The 16,099-nt window shown below is 36.1% G+C and overlaps 1 protein-coding gene across 6 annotated transcripts in view; it reads left to right on the forward strand.

Annotated features, from left to right (window-relative positions):
- Positions 1-16,099, forward strand: part of LYST (lysosomal trafficking regulator) — a 213,960-nt gene that overhangs the window by 120,697 nt on the left and 77,164 nt on the right. For all 6 annotated transcript variants that reach the window (XR_002823473.1, XM_023727995.1, XM_004372798.2 and 3 more), the window contains 8 exons: positions 102-300; positions 3,277-3,408; positions 6,414-7,041; positions 7,779-7,956; positions 9,730-9,899; positions 11,208-11,438; positions 13,630-13,796; positions 14,418-14,570. Coding sequence is in view for 5 of the 6 variants with exons in the window: in XM_023727995.1 (XP_023583763.1) it covers positions 102-300; positions 3,277-3,408; positions 6,414-7,041; positions 7,779-7,956; positions 9,730-9,899; positions 11,208-11,438; positions 13,630-13,796; positions 14,418-14,570 (1,858 nt within the window). In the remaining variant the exon portion in view is untranslated. The remainder of the gene's footprint in view (positions 1-101; positions 301-3,276; positions 3,409-6,413; positions 7,042-7,778; positions 7,957-9,729; positions 9,900-11,207; positions 11,439-13,629; positions 13,797-14,417; positions 14,571-16,099) is intronic.

A 16,099-nucleotide genomic window follows, 5' to 3' on the forward strand; every position in this document is an offset into this window, starting at 1 on the left:
AATCTATCTTAAAAAGAATATCTGCTTAATTGAAAAATGTTGATTAAGTTGACAGTTCTTTTTAAATCTAAAGAGAGTTTGTTTCGGTTTTTTTTTTTCAGGAACACAAAGAGGGGCAGCTTACATCCATGCCCCGAGAGGTTTGTAGATCATTTGTGAAAATTATAGCAGAAGTCCTTGGATCTCCCCCAGATTTGGAATTATTGACAATTATCTTCAATTTCCTTTTAGCAGTTCACCCTCCTACTAATACTTACGTTTGTCACAACCCCACAAACTTCTACTTTTCTTTGCATATAGGTAGGTAAAATCATTTTTGTTAGATCTTAGCTCTCTCCACTTTTTTTTTTTTTTTTCTTCCCACTTGATCCACATTTGTTTGATATTCATTGAATGGCCTGTGTGTGCTAAAAACTGTCCTAATTAAGTACTGGGATTGCGACAGGGAAGAGGGTAATAAAATAAACCAACATGGTCTCTGCCCTCAGAGAGCTTAAGTTCCGAGAGGAAACATACACTCATATAACTACAGTAAGAAACAATATTTGGTAAGTACCTAATAGATACAAAGGAAAAACTAATTAGATTTCAGAGGAGTGAGGGTTTCGTCAGACAGCTGTGGAGCGAGAAGATCTAATAGGTTACATGGCATTTGACCTGGGCATTGAAGAATTTAGGTAGATTTGGGTAGGTAGATTGAAGAAGTAGCATTCCAAGTGAAGATGATGACTTCACAAGAGGGGGAAAAAGTGTGAATAGAAAACAAAGAATATAGGGTATCTATAAAGGTGTAGTGAGAAAGAATGCCATAAATTAGTTTACAACCATCATTTATTTATTTTTCCCCTAAGGTCATTTTAAACAGGTTCTTGAATGTAAGGCCAAAAAAATTTGAACTTGTATTCTAGTTAGAGACCATTAAAGGATTTTGTTTTGTATTGTTTGTTTTGAGTAAAGTCATATGGTGTAAATAAATTATTGCAGTAGAATTCAGGAAGAAAAAATAGGAGTAGTAAGACCTATTGTAGTAGTCTGTAAGAGATATGAAATAATAGAATCTGGGCATCGTAGCATTGGAATTGGAAAGGAGGGATAAATGTTTAGAAGTGTGAAGGTTAGAATGGGATGACTCGGGATATTAAGGAATGAGTTTAGTCTTATATGCTTATATGTTGCATTTGTGGTTCTGTAGTTTATCATAGTGTAATTGTCTAGCAGGCAGTTGAATATGAAGAATATAACATGGGGGGAGTTTTAAGGAGCTGCCCGCATAGAAGTTAGTTAAAGCTTTGATAATAGATGAGACTAATGAAGAAAAGTAGATAGAGAAGGACAGAAGAAGCTAAGGATAGACCTTATATACCTACTTCTCACTTATCAACTATCTTGTTATCCAGTACTTTGCATTTATGACAACAGTAAAAAATCTACTATCCAACTATTTTGTGTGTTAACGACATACAACTGGCAGTAATGAACGCTGAGGTGTGAGGCAAGAGTAACACTGGCTGTGACGGTTAAGGCTACGTGTCAACTTGGCTGGGCCATGAATCTCAGTGGTTTGGCAGTAATGTAATGATGTAATTTGGCAGTTATGTAATGATGTAGTCACCCTCCATTTTGTGATCTGATGTGGACATCCTCATTTTTGCATAATGCCAATTTCCGCCTAATAACCCAGTCTTTGGAACCTAATCCTGTCAGTAAGTGAGGAGTGGGTATATTACTGTTTAGAAGGTGGGAAGATAAAGAAGAAAATCAGTATAAGAGAAAGATGGAATAATCAGTGTTTAAAAAGAACTAGGAAAATGTAATAGGGTAAGAAATAAAGCAAGAGTATACCTATAAAAGAGCTAGATAGTAAATTTAGTATGGAACACTAGTTGTCAAACAGCCATTTTGAGAAGTGTAGCAAGAAAGGAATAAAATTATTTAATAACTGTAAAAATGCAAGTGAAATGAGATAGTATGAGTTTATGTCAGGTTCAGCATACATTAAGTGAATAAAGTACTCCGCAGGATTCTAGGGGTGAGATAGTTATATAAATGAGGAAAATAGGGTCTCCTCCCTTAAGGAGCTTACAGTCTACTAGGGAGGAGAGAGACATAAACAGATCACACACCATGTGGAAAGCACAGTGATAGAGAAGTCAACCTTGGGTTTTCTGGCAGCATAGAGCATGGTAAGGGGTGGGAGATGTCTCCTGCCTGCTCTGAGTCTAACAGATGAGTAGGAGTTGAAGGAAAGAGCCTTCCCAGCAAAGGAAACAGCTTGATAGGGAGCTATGAGAAATTGGTGTTGCTGAAGTGTAATGTAAGAAGATTGGAGAAGGGGCTGGAGAATCTTGTAGACAAAGCTTGGACTTTATCCCAAGTTGATAAAGAGGCAGCACAGAGCCACTGAAAGGTTTTAAGTGTGTGTGTGTTGGGGGGTGGGGAGCGGGTAACATTTGAGAGAGAGAAAATTCTGGTAGCTATGAAGATTTGAGAGTGGCAAGATGTCCATCAGGGATACCATTTAGAAGTCTGACAGTAATTAAGTGAGAAATGATAAGAGCCTGAATTATGGCACTATTGTAGGGATGAGAAGAGTTCAAGAAATAGGAAGTAAAATTAGTAGAACCTGGCGACTGACTTGATGTGGATAAAGGAAAAGTAGTGGTCAGGGATGTTCCAAGTCTCCACCTGGTGAATGGGTGGTTCTACCACACTAATCAGAGAACAAAACATGAGGAATGAATTCAGGGCAAAAAGATAATTCATATTTTTGCATTTGTGGTGCATTTAAGAAATCAGGCAGTTGGATTTACAAGTATGAAGCTAAGAAAGGAAGTTTAAGCTGGAAATGTCAGTTTTGGAGTCATATTAGACATTGCAGGGGATATATAAAAATATAAGACACAGTCCTTTCCTCAAAGAATGAACAGATGAACATTCTCTTTGGAAAGACTATATTAACAAGAAAGTGAAAAGTTAAATAATAAACTGTAAACTTACTGTAAATATAGTTGGAATTCAAAGGAAGTAGAAATTATATGGCCAGTAATAGTCAACCAAAAACTATACTAAGAAACTGTAGAGTATAAGTACTTACATATCAAGTGTGTATTACTATAAAGTATGTCATATTTTCCCTCTTTGAACATCTTGCAAAAATGTGTATTCAATGATTTGCTTTTAAAGTTATATTTTTGTTTATCCTTCTTTTTTTAGTTTGCTATCTCAAAAAAAGAAAATTTTCTGTAAAATGAATTTATTTTCGTCTTTTAATTCTAGATGGCAAGATCTTTCAGGAGAAAGTCCGGTCAATCATGTACCTAAGGCATTGCAGCAGTGGAGGGAAGTTCGTTACTAGTCCTAGATTTATGGTAATAAGTCCGTCTGGCTTTACTGCTTCACCTCCCGAAGGTAAAAATAGCAATGATAAAAGTATAACCCTTCCAGTTTTAGTTCTGAATATTGATTAATAAATTAAATTGTGCATGTTTTGGTAGTATAATACAGCCTGATATTCAGACTAAATAAATGGAAGATTAAACTTTAAAATTATACAATGTGTTTAAGGAGCAAATTTTCGTTCCCTTCTGGTATCAATACTAAAGCTCAGTCTAACAAGAGCTGTCCAGCATAGGTCCTCAGGAGAACTTGGGAAATAGATGAGCCTCGTTCTATCTTGGTCTGGTATTCTCTGTCCCTTCTTATCATAGTAATTAGTTTTTTTACTAATCTTCCGATTTATTTTCTCATTTTCTTCAAAAGCTTTGTTTGGCTCACTTTCTCCTTTCTACCTAAACCAATCACTTGTCATTAAATGGCCATTCAACATTCCAGCCTCAAGTTCCTTGACTCTGGGGACCTTCTTGTGCATCTACCAATATGCAAGTACCTGTATTGGACTTTATCATCACTCACAGTGTTCTCCACCACTGAAACACTACTATTCGATAGCAGCCTCCTGTCATTCTGGTTTCTTTATCACCATCCCACTTTCCTGTCTGCCTCTGCTTTTCCTGTCCACCTAGATCCCATTATCTAATAACTTGAACAATTTTCTTGACACTGTCTTCTGTTTTCTTGTCCTCTTAATCTTTTGGTATTCTTGACCTGAAAAACCCTAACCCTAGGTCAGTCTAACCATATGCCATCTCCATTTCTATCTTCACATGGATAAAATCTGCTAGAGAAAGTCACCCCTAGGAATTCCTGCTATTACAAGGGTCTCCAGCTCTAGCAGGGCTTTTAATGTCACCCAGTTATTTTTCTGTATGTTTGAAATCAATTCCTTCTTCTATTTTCCATAGTAAGTATACTCAAATCTCTAAGCCTATGGTTCTTTTCTATTTTCCTGATTTACTCTTTACAAACTACCTCATCTCTAAAAAAATAAAGTAAGTGCAGGTCTCCTAGTTGTGAACCGGCCACATGTCTTTTCCTTTCCTGGCTACTGTTCTTTTTCATAAGGAGCCCTGCTGGCACAGTGGTTAAGTACTCAGCTGCTAACCAAAAGGTCGACAGTTTGAACCCACCAGCCGCTCCAAGGGAGAAAGATATGGCAGTCTGCTTCCATAAAGATTTACAGCCTTGGAAACCCTATGGGGTAATTCTACTCTGTCCTGTAGAATTGTTATGAGTTGGAATCAATGCAATGGCAACGGGTTTGGTTTTTTGGTTTGTCCTTTTCCATACTGGAACATTGCTTTTATTGTCAGTCCAACCTGGCCTTGTCTCCACTACAGTACACATTGTTAATTAGTACATGTAAGATAGTAATCTGGAAATATGTATATATATATATGGGTTTTCATCTCTAATTTTGTTTCAGTCATTCTCTAGCACATTTTATGGCCTTTTATTACAGTATTTTAAGGCTATGATTTCATTAGTTTTATTTGGAATTTTATAGGAAATGTCTTTTTTAAATCATATGCATCACTCTGAAACATTTTCAAATACATTTGTCTGGGTCTTTTGAATAGACTCTTTTGACATCCTTAGTCCTCCAGCCAATATCCAAGAATAACTAGGAAAAACTGAGCTATTGAAATTACTGCCACAAAGCCTATGCTCTAAAGAGTTTGTTCAGTACCTATTTGCTCTATATCCGTGCTTCTCAAATTTTAGCATGCTTAAGCATCGCCTGGAGAGCTTGTTAAAACAAAGATTCCTGAGCTCCTCCCTCATGTTCTGATTCAGCAAATCTGGGGTGGAGCCTGAGAATGTACATTTCTACCTATCATGCAGGTAGTGCTGATGTTGATGCTACTGGTCCATGGATCCCACACCTTGAGTAGCATGCACTTATATCCCATGCACTTGTAGTGAGATTGATTTTCTGGTCTCCTCCTACATAGCGTATTAGAAGCAGCAAATTGGAGAGCTATAGCAAGAGGAGAATTACTGCTTCTCACTAGTAGCAGCAAGAAGTGACTATAGAAGTAGAGGAGGCAGAACAGTTTAGGGCCATTTAGTGTAATAATAACAATAAGTATGGCAACAAATATTACTACCATTTATTGAACACCTATATTATATGCCACATCTTATGATAAAATGTGTTATAAATTCTAATCTCATTTAATCCTTAAAGCAGCCCTGCAAAGTAGATATTCTGAACCCTCATTTTACATTTGCAGAAACGAACACTTATATAATTGATTTACCTAAGGCCGCCTAACTAACACAACTACCATTTGAATCTAGTTGCAAAGCCAACACTCTTTCCACTATATCAAAATGCGTCTTAGGGACTGCTGGCCTGAGGTAAATTACATTTCACTTAGTTCACTTAATTTCACTACAGTAGAGCAATTAATCCTAATGATTTTGAATCATTCAGTCAATATTTTATTATGTTAAGAAGGCAGGAAAAGACATACATTTTTAAAATTTTTCATAAAAAATGGTTTGAAGAAAAATTGTTTGTCACTTAAGAATTTTAATCATTAGTAACTAGGAAAATTCACTTAATACAATTCTTTAACAGTACTAGGTAATTGGACTACAGGCAGTCCCTGAGTTACTAACTTCCAACTTATGGACAACCAGTACTTAAGAACCGACTGTCATAAAGCCTACTATATTAAAAGTTTGAGTTAAATACATACAATAGTTCATAATAATGAATGCAGACACTACTTTGTGATGCTCATGAAAACATTGTGCAGTTTGGGAGCATTTTATATGCATAGAAAGGTCAAATACACACTGTATAATAAGACAAACATTTGACTAACTGACACTAATTAAGAACCATATGTACCTGTTTCGACTTACCTACAAATTCGACTTAAAGACAAACTTAGGAACAGATCTTGTCTGTTAACTGGGGGACGGCCTGTATTGCTGTAGTGGTGACTGATATTGGTCCCACTTTACAGACTTTTAGGTAATATTTTTCTGTCTATTCTTATCAGGAAACAATTCCTCCAACCTTATTCCACAACGTATGATTGCTCACATGCTGCGTTCTAGAAGCCTACCAGCATTTCCTACCTCTTCACCACTAATGCAACCACGAAAACTGACCACAAGTTTGGGTAGTAGTATTGACAAGTTACAGAATATTGCAGATAGTTATGTTGCTACCCAACCAGAGAAATGGGATCCTCTGGGGAGTTCTGAGATACTGAAAAAAGGCAAAGAGGATGCACTCATCAGTAGCTGTGAGTCTGCAAAAACTGTTTGCGAAACAGAAGCTGTCCTTTCAGCCCAAACCTCTGTCAGTGGTGTCCCAAAAGGAAAAGTGGTGTTTCCGGTGGTCGAGGTAGATCATAAAGAAGTGGGATCAGAACTCAGATCAGACGATGACAGTCCCGGGGACGAGTCCTGCCCACGCCGACCTGATTTCCTAAAGGGACTTGCCTCATTCCAGCGAAGCCACAGCACTATTGCAAGCCTAGGGCTAGCCTTTCCCTCGCAGAATGGATCTGCAGCTGTTGGCCGTTGGCCAAGTCTCGTTGATAGAAACGCTGATGACTGGGAAAACTTTGCCTTTTCTCTGGGTTATGAGCAGAACTACAACCGAACTGCAAATGCTCACAGGTACACATGTGGTTTTGGATCCCCCACCCTCTTTTATTGTACTGTTTCTTTGAAGAATCTCAACATTTCTAGAAATATCTTCATTATATCAACTTTTTATAGTACAACATATATATTAATAATAAAAAGAAAGGTGCATATCACTTTAATACTAGATAATAGTGGATTCCATATTTAACCAAAGGATAAGCCATAAATAGCTCTCAAAGAAAAAAAAATCACTTGTGCTTTATTTAATTCACTATGATTATTAGAAAAAAATTCTTTAGTTTGGGGAAATTATAAAATTTGCTGTTGGTTCCAATAGCATTTTGACTAGCACTGTCTGTGATTATGGACATGTTCTATATCTGCTGTCCAGTACAGTGGAAACTAACCACATATGGCTATTGAACACTTGAAATGTGGCTAAGGCATCTAAGGAACTGAATTTTTGTTTAATTTCATTTTATTTTAATTAGTTTAGCCATATGTGGTTATTGACTGCTGTATTAGACAGCATAGACATAGACCAGGATAGTGTTCAGTAGACTATATGCCTCAAAAATATCATCGATAAAAATTGATGGTAAATTTGTTAATCACAGTTACAACAGAAAAAAATTTCTTAAATCTTACGACCATTTGTTTCACATGTTAAAACTGTAGGTATTATGGCTCATTACAGTTCTTAAGGTAATATCATATACTTTTCCCCCGATATTGTGTTAATAAGACATTGTTGGTCTCTGTTTTAGTATAACTGAAGACTGTTTAGTACCTATCTGCTGTGGACTATATGACCTCTTAAGTGGAGTTCTTCTTATCCTCCCTGATATTATGCTTGAAGATGTGATGGACAAACTTATTCAGGCAGATACACTCTTAGTCCTTGTTAACCACCCGTCACCTGCTATACAACAAGGAGTTATTAAAGTAAGGGCAAATACTAGATAAGTGTTGTATTTACTTAGAAAAATAAATGTATGTAATTTAACATTTGAATGTATATGTTAAGATAGACCTAAAGCTTTATTTTATAATTAAGATGAATGAACTGATATAGTTCATTATTCATATTTCATATTTTTATATGTATTATCATCCAATTTTAAATCTTTCTCTGTATATTGATTTATAGCAGTGTGTTTTTTATATCTACCAATAAATTCACATATTTTGCCACTTATTATGTCTATTTTGCAAAAATTATGAAGAACATGTATTTCATTGGAAATACTTCCCTGCAGTGTAGTATCAAATCTTAGACATTTAGTTCAGATCTCAGCTTAGATGTCACCTTTTCCGAGAGGCTATCCCTGATCACCTTATCGAAAGAGTTTCCCGTTGGCCCTACTTCTTATAAGCTCCGTGAGGGTAGGCATCTTGTGTCTGTGTCTAGTACATGAGAGATACTATGGACATTGTTGAATGAATGAACGTGGGGTACAAATGGTTTCCATTAGAAAACAACCCAATAATGAGATAGTCTTTTAAAGATTTTTATTTTCTTTAGTTTGTCTGGATGTCAGATTCAGTTTAATCACTTGCAGTTCAGCTCAGTATTTATTGAGCTCCCATTCCATGTGCAAAACTCTGGGTTAGTTGTCATATGGGATGTAAAGAGGAGTAATATAAGTCCCTACATTCAAAGGGTTTATAGTCTAGTCTGGGAGACAGGCACGTGCCCAGCTAAATAAAATGTAAGGAATTCTGTGCTGAGGGCTACAACGGCTGTATTAATAAAGGAGAATGGGAGCATAGGAGGAGCAATTAATTCTGATGGGGGAGACAGGGAAGATTCATGCAAAAGGTGTATTTTGTATTATGCTATAAACTGAGAAAACTTTTGAGAAGACTAGTAAATAGATGTATGTTTTAGGATAAATAGTTAATTACTACTGTGAGGGACTGATTGCAGGAGAGACAGAAATTGAAGTATTCTGTGTTAGCAGACTAATGTAGTAGTCCAGGTGAGAAATAGTGAGTTCCTGATCTAGGGTAGTAAGAAGTCAAAGGATGAGACAGATTTGAGAGACATTTGCTGGAATGGAGGAGAGTTACCTTCATAATTAAATGTGGGGTATCAGGAAGAGAAAAGTCAAAAGGGAGTTTAGCCTTCAAAACTTGCTACTATCCTCTATGATAGAAACCATGAAAGAAGTAGTTTGGGAAGGAAAAGTAAGTAGTTTAGTTCTAGACATACCGCATTTATGGTGATAGAAAAGAGTGGAAATCCAGGCCTGTGCTGAGGACAAATAATCTGTCAAGAAATCTAGAAATAGAGGTCTAGGCTCTGTGTGTATAGATTTGCAAAGAGATCATAGTACAGTTTACAGCTGTTGCCTGATTTTTTTCCTTCAGAATTATGTACAAATATCCTATTTTCACTAAAGATGCCAGTCTACTAGGTACCCCTTTCCAGCTAAAGAAGCCAATTCCTCTGTCGTAGAAGTATTAAGATCTCCAAGATAAAGTCATTTTTGTATTTCTTCGGCAGTGGCATTTTCTTTTGAGTTTTGTGTGCATATCTATATATAAAGAAATTAATAATTTACAAGTATGGCACACTGGCTGATTTGAATACATAATATAGTAAATCTTAATATAGGTTCAACATTTTAAAAGTGAATGGTTTTCACTAGTTCATAAACAAACTTTTTTTTTAATCTTAATATATTATCTAAATTATCTTTTTTTTTTCTTTAGCTATTAGATGCATATTTTAATAGAGCATCTAAGGAACAAAAAGATAAATTTCTGAAGAATCGGGGCTTTTCCTTGTTAGCCAACCAGTTGTACCTTCATCGGGGAACTCAAGAACTGTTAGAATGCTTCATTGAAATGTTCTTTGGTCGACGTATTGGCCTTGATGAAGAGTAAGTGTGTCCTCCCCTCCACCGTAATTGGGGATTTTTCGTTTTAAATCTTAAATGTAAAATTTAGTGTACTCATTCTTAAAATTATTTGGTCACCTTTAGGGGGGAAAAATCTGTTAAAAGTAATTTTCCAGATGAATCAATTCATTATTTTCAGTATGATAGTCTTTCTCATATAACTTCTTCCGTTCTATTTCATTCATTAGCTGGAAACCAGAAATAAATTAATTCTGTATTAAATGAAAAAAAAAAGATTTGACATATATTAACATGGGGGCACCATGAGTTGGAATCAACTTGACAGCGAGCAGTTTATTAACATGAGGTTAACTAGAAAGAAAGGTGGCTCATGTGGTCTCAGTGATGGATGACATGAGTGGTCCCTAGAGGAGCTCCTCACTCCCCTTGGGGCCCTTCGGTTATCCTGGAGAAGAGTGGTTGCATGACTCTCTCCCCTGGAATTTCTGGATGTAGTGATTGCTGAGATTTGACCCCAGTGTAATGCTGAAGGAGTAGCAAATTAGTATGATAATAAAAGAATATTTTCTCCCAAACCAGAAGTTTAGCAGAGAAGTTAAACTATTACTTCGGTCTGTGACAGAGTAGAGAAAAATGTCTTCTTATTGTAGTAGATAAATTTATACCCTCGGAGAATTTACTTGTTAATTGTGGTAATGCCAATACAATAGTACTTTTCATTAGCCTACAACTTTTGGTCTTTCAAAGCAATTTCTACATTACCTCATCTGATTCTCACAGCAGTCTTGAGAAAAAATAAGGTCAAGTATCATCACCCATATTTGACAGGTAAAGAAAATGAGGCGCAAAATTCTTAAATGATTTCCTTTCATCACAGAGACAAACAGTATTGCGACCAGGAATCAAGATTCATTCCTTTTGCTAGGCCCCTTTTCCTAACTCACTGTCTCTCAAATACTATGTAAAAATAATAATAATAATTTTCCTGAACACCTATTATATAGCCCCCTAAGGCAGGGGTTCTTAACCTGGAGTCTTTGGACACTTAATGATGAATTAAAGTGAGTCAGTTAACCCTGTGAAATTGTATACAAAGTGTTTTATCTGAATGTTTGTGTGAGTGTCTTGGGATGGATTCCTAGCAACAGCTTTTAATTTTTTATATTTTTTGATGTAAAAAAAGTTCAGAGCTCTTGCTCCCCAAATTTCTTTTTTATAGCTTCAAAATGAGGTTTAAAAAAAAAAAACTGCCATAGTTGTAATCACTTTTCCTTATTCTGTGGCTGATTGCTTACTAACGTATTCTTAACTGTGTATTATTTATTATAGATTTGATCTGGAAGATGTGAAAAACATGGGACTTTTTCAGAAATGGTCTGTCATTCCAATTCTGGGACTAATAGAGACCTCTCTATATGACAACATCCTCTTGCATAATGCTCTTTTACTTCTTCTGCAAATTTTAAATTCTTGTTCTAAGGTAGCAGATCTGTTGTTGGATAATGGTCTACTCTATGTGTTATGTAATACAGTCGCAGCCCTGAATGGATTAGAAAAGAAGTAAGTTTTAAACTATTATTTAAATTGTATTCTAATAAATAATTTAGAAAGCGAAAACCTTAGTAATAGGTTGCTTTAAAGCATCTGATTTTTAAAAATACTTCCAGAGAACTTCTTTCCCACAAGATTGATTAGATTAAATCACTTTGGCAAAAATATCATTATCATTTTCAACAAAGCTTGGTTAAAAAGAAGGTGTTTTTATATGACCTATGTTTAGATATTTAGAGATTGAAGGTAAGTAAAGTAAATTTAATTGCCCTCAAATATATTTACCAAGCTTTCACCATAGCCTTATAAAAAAAGCTGATGTTACTAAAACAGAATGAGACTAAATGGGCACACCAGCCCAGGGGCAAGGATGAGAAGCCAGGAGGGGACAGGAAAGCTGGTAATGGGGAACCCAAGGTTGAGAAGGGAGAGTGTTGACATGGTGTGGTGTTGGCAACTAATGTCACAAAACAATATGTGTATTAATGGTTTAATGAGAAACTACTTTGCTCTGTAAACCTTTAAAGTACAATTAAATAAATAAATAAATGAAAATGCCGATGTTAAGATAAAAATGAGAGCTAACCAATGTGGAGCACTTGCCAGGCACAGTTTTGTTTGCATTATATTCACACAACAACCCAAAGTACTATTATTATCCCCACCAGGAGTAGGAAATTGAGGATTAGAGAGACATAGTAACTCACTGAAGATCACACAGCTAGTAAATAGCAGAGGACTTGAGATTGGATTGGTCTCACTTCAAAAGCCTGCATTTTGAATTCACTATGCTATCCTGCAGTTAGCATACTATATCACTATCTACTACCGTAGATTAATTTCTAATAGCCAGAAGTCACATTGGCAGATGGCTGCCCACCAGATTGATTAACACTTTAAAAAATATGTTAGATTAGATTTTTTATTTATATTTTGTGGCTTTGGTGTCTGAATTTATGATATATAGTAGAACATTTTTATTAGCATGATGTTAAAACATAAATCTCCAGAGCAAGAACATGAGAAGCCCCCTCTTGTTGCACATTAAAGCATTAAGTATTTTCTGTGTTTTTCAGAAAGGGCAGAGCATATCCTTAGCAATTCTCTAGGCCAAAGGAGGACTCAGCTTTTATTGAGCACCTGTTATATTTAGGGTCTGTGTTAGGCATAGGGGTAATACAAAGAAATGTGAAGTGTATTTTCTCAAAACAGTCTTGATTACAACACAGTGCATGAAATTGATAGAACTTAGGAAGCATATCTACAGGCTCATTCTGAAGGTGGTTTTTTTTTTATTAATTGTATTTACTGAATGTCCCTATATACTACTGTATCACTTGGGCAAAGACAACCGTTTCTAACCCTTGCTTGATTTGGAAAAAGTTAAGTGGAGAGAAGTAGTTAGGCCTAATATCACACACTGAGGGAGATTATCAGAGGTAAAAATTGAGGGACCCAAACCCACCAAACCAAACCCACTGCCATCGAGTCAATTCTGACTCCTAGCGACCCTATATGACAGAGTAGAACTGTGTCAAAGAGTTTCCAAGGCTGTAAATCTTTACGGAAGCAGACTGCCACATCTTTCTCCTGTGGAGCAGCTGGAGGGTTCGAACTGCAGACCTTTTGGTTAGCAGCCGAGCACTTAACCACTGTACTACCAGGGCTCCAGTTGAGGGACAGAAGGAGCAAATTCGTATTTATTAAGTGATTAGCATATTTTCAATTTTTTAATCATTAAAACAATTATAATTTATAAAATGAGTTTCAGAGAGATTGATTAATTTATTCAAATTCATCTTCTCTGAGAAGCCTTTTCAGAGTGTTCCTGTTGGCACCCACACGACCTTCACCCTTAGTGTGGGCTAGGAACTTGCCTGTGTTAATCTTTATTGTAACACCACCATTTACCGTTTAGAGTTATCTCTTTACTTGTCTGGTCCTCTGCAAGACTATAGTATAAACTTTTTGACAGGAGTCAAAAGTGTCTTATTATTTCTACTTCTAGCATGCAATACTATATTGTATAATAATATAATCTAGCATAGTGTAAGCATGAATAAACATTGAATGAATGGATGAATGAATTGATTAATGAATGCTGGTAGCGCGTGAATTTAAATCCGGTTGTCTTTGTCTTAAATTATTTGTTCTTTTTCTTACACGTTTTGTTCTTTTTTTTTTCTTTTGTTATCTTTAGCGTTCCTTTGAATGAATACAAATTGCTTGCTTGTGATATACAGCAACTTTTCATAGCAGTTACAATTCATGCTTGCAGTTCCTCAGGCTTACAATATTTTAGGGTTATTGAAGACCTTATTGTACTGCTTGGATATCTTCAAAACAGCAAAAACAAGAGGACACAAAGTAAGATCTATTTTTTATGAGTTTAGGGGGAGTTGTATAGGAGCCAAATATGTTATTTGAACCTAATCTTTTTATTCTTGGAAACTCTTTCGCTGAAGGTGTTAACTTTAATTTTGTGATCATATCTATTGGCTTTAAAAAGAAACCTTTTTAAGTGGCAAAAATAGAAAAAGTGATGCTTTGATGTAATACAATGAAATAAATTTGTAAGCTAGTATTTTTCCACTGGAGCCCAGGTGGTGCAGTAATTAAGAGCTCAGCTGCTAAGCAAAAGGTCAACAGTTCAACTCTACCAGCCTACTTGGAAACCCTATGGGGCAATTCTGCTCTGTCCTGTAGGGTCTCTGAGGGTCAGAACCGACTCAGTGGCACCTAATGACAGTTCTTCCATTGAATTTTACATAGTGACCATCCAGAAATTTGCTTTAAAGTTGCTTTTAAAGACAGTGTTAAAATGTTTACTGTCATCAAGAACCCATGTTTACCAAAATTTTTAAATTTATATTTTTAAATTAATAAAACATTACCAGCAATTAGATACTACATGAATATAAAAATAAGTTTAACTTAAAAACTTAACAACCACATAGCTTGAAAACAGTCTGTGTCTTCTGTTTTTAGCTATGGCTGTTGCACTACAGTTTAGAGTTCTACAGGCTGCTATTGAGTTTATAAGGACCACTGCAAATCAGGACTCTGAAAACGTTGCGAATTCCTTCCAGTTACCTTCTGCTCCCCATCGTGCAATGTTTCAAAGGCAGAAAAGCATTGCTGGTGAGTACTGAAATAATATTTTAATAATTATAAATGAAAGGTAGCTTTACTTGCCTATATTATGATGCCATTCACAGTTTTAAATATTTCTTAATGTAAACAGTTAAGCTATAAGTTTTAAAAAGAGCATTTTCCTCCCAGAGGAAGCTATTCTGCTGCTTTCTTTTCAGTGCTGTTCTCATTTGGTTGTTTCTTAAGCATCTACCATGTGCCAAGCATAGTGCTAAGTGTTGGAGATACACTGAAGAAAAAAACAGACAGTTTCTGCCCTTACATAGCTAATAGAATAGTGGGAAATATAGACGTGGGAATAGAGATTATAATAGAGCAAGCTGATTTACATCAGGAGTTAGGGGAAGTCTCTGGGGAAGTGAGATTTCAATATAGACCTAAAGGATAAGAAGGGAGCTAGCAAGAGGAAGAGCGTTAGAGGAAGAGTGAATGGCTCATGTGAAGGTCCTAAGGTTGGAAAAGGCTAGGCTTGTTCAGAAAACTGAAGGGAAGCCATTCAGCTAGAGTGTAGTACTTGATGAAAGAGCAGTGCCAGATGAGGCTCTAGAGGACGGCGTGGGCCAGTTCATATATAATGATATAGGCCATGTTAGGGAATTTAGATTTTATCCTAACGGGAAGTCATCAAAGGTTTTTCGGTAAGTGGCATGACATAATTAGATTTTTATTCTATAAAGTTCACTCTAGCTTCTGTGTGAGAATAGGTTAGAGGAGAGCAAGAAAGGTAGTGGGAATTCAGTGCTATTACTATTGCAGTAGTCAGGGCAGGAGATGATGGTGGCTTGGGTGTGATTAGAAGGCAGGTGACATCAGGGCTCGCTGTAAATTAGTACATATTATCAAATAGTGTGTATTAATATTGTCAGGCTGCCTTATTTTTTTCATAAAATCTATAACCTTTACATACACATAATCCAGAAAGATAACAAACAACACACGTGCGCACACACATGCACACTCACATATACTTACATATACATAAATGTATATATGTCTTTAGTGGATACATATACACACAAACATATACATATACATGTATGTATGTATATATATGCATATATGTGTATAATATATATGTATGTATGTATGTATATGTTGTTAGGTGCCATCAAGTCAGTTCCGACTCATAGCAACCCTGTGTACAACAGAATGAAATACTGTTCAGTCCTGCACTATTCTTAAATAATCATTGCTGCACTTGAGCCCCTTGTTGCAACCACAGTGTCAATCCGTCTCATCAAGGGTCTTCCTCTTTTTTTCACTGATCCTCTACCTTAGCAAACATGATGTCCTTCTCCAGGGACTGGTCCTCCTCATAACATGTCCAAAGTACATGAGACGAAGTCTCACCCTCCTCGCCTCCAAGGAGCACTCTGGCTGTACTTCTTCCAAGACAGATTTGTTCATTCTTTTGGCAGTCCATGATATATTCAATATTCTTCACCAACACCATAATTCAAAGGCATCAATTCTTCTTCAGTCTTCCTTATTCATTGTCCAGCTTTCACATGCATATG

This window comes from Trichechus manatus, unplaced genomic scaffold (assembly GCF_000243295.1).
Source record: "Trichechus manatus latirostris isolate Lorelei unplaced genomic scaffold, TriManLat1.0 scaffold00021, whole genome shotgun sequence".
Taxonomy (NCBI): domain Eukaryota; kingdom Metazoa; phylum Chordata; class Mammalia; order Sirenia; family Trichechidae; genus Trichechus; species Trichechus manatus.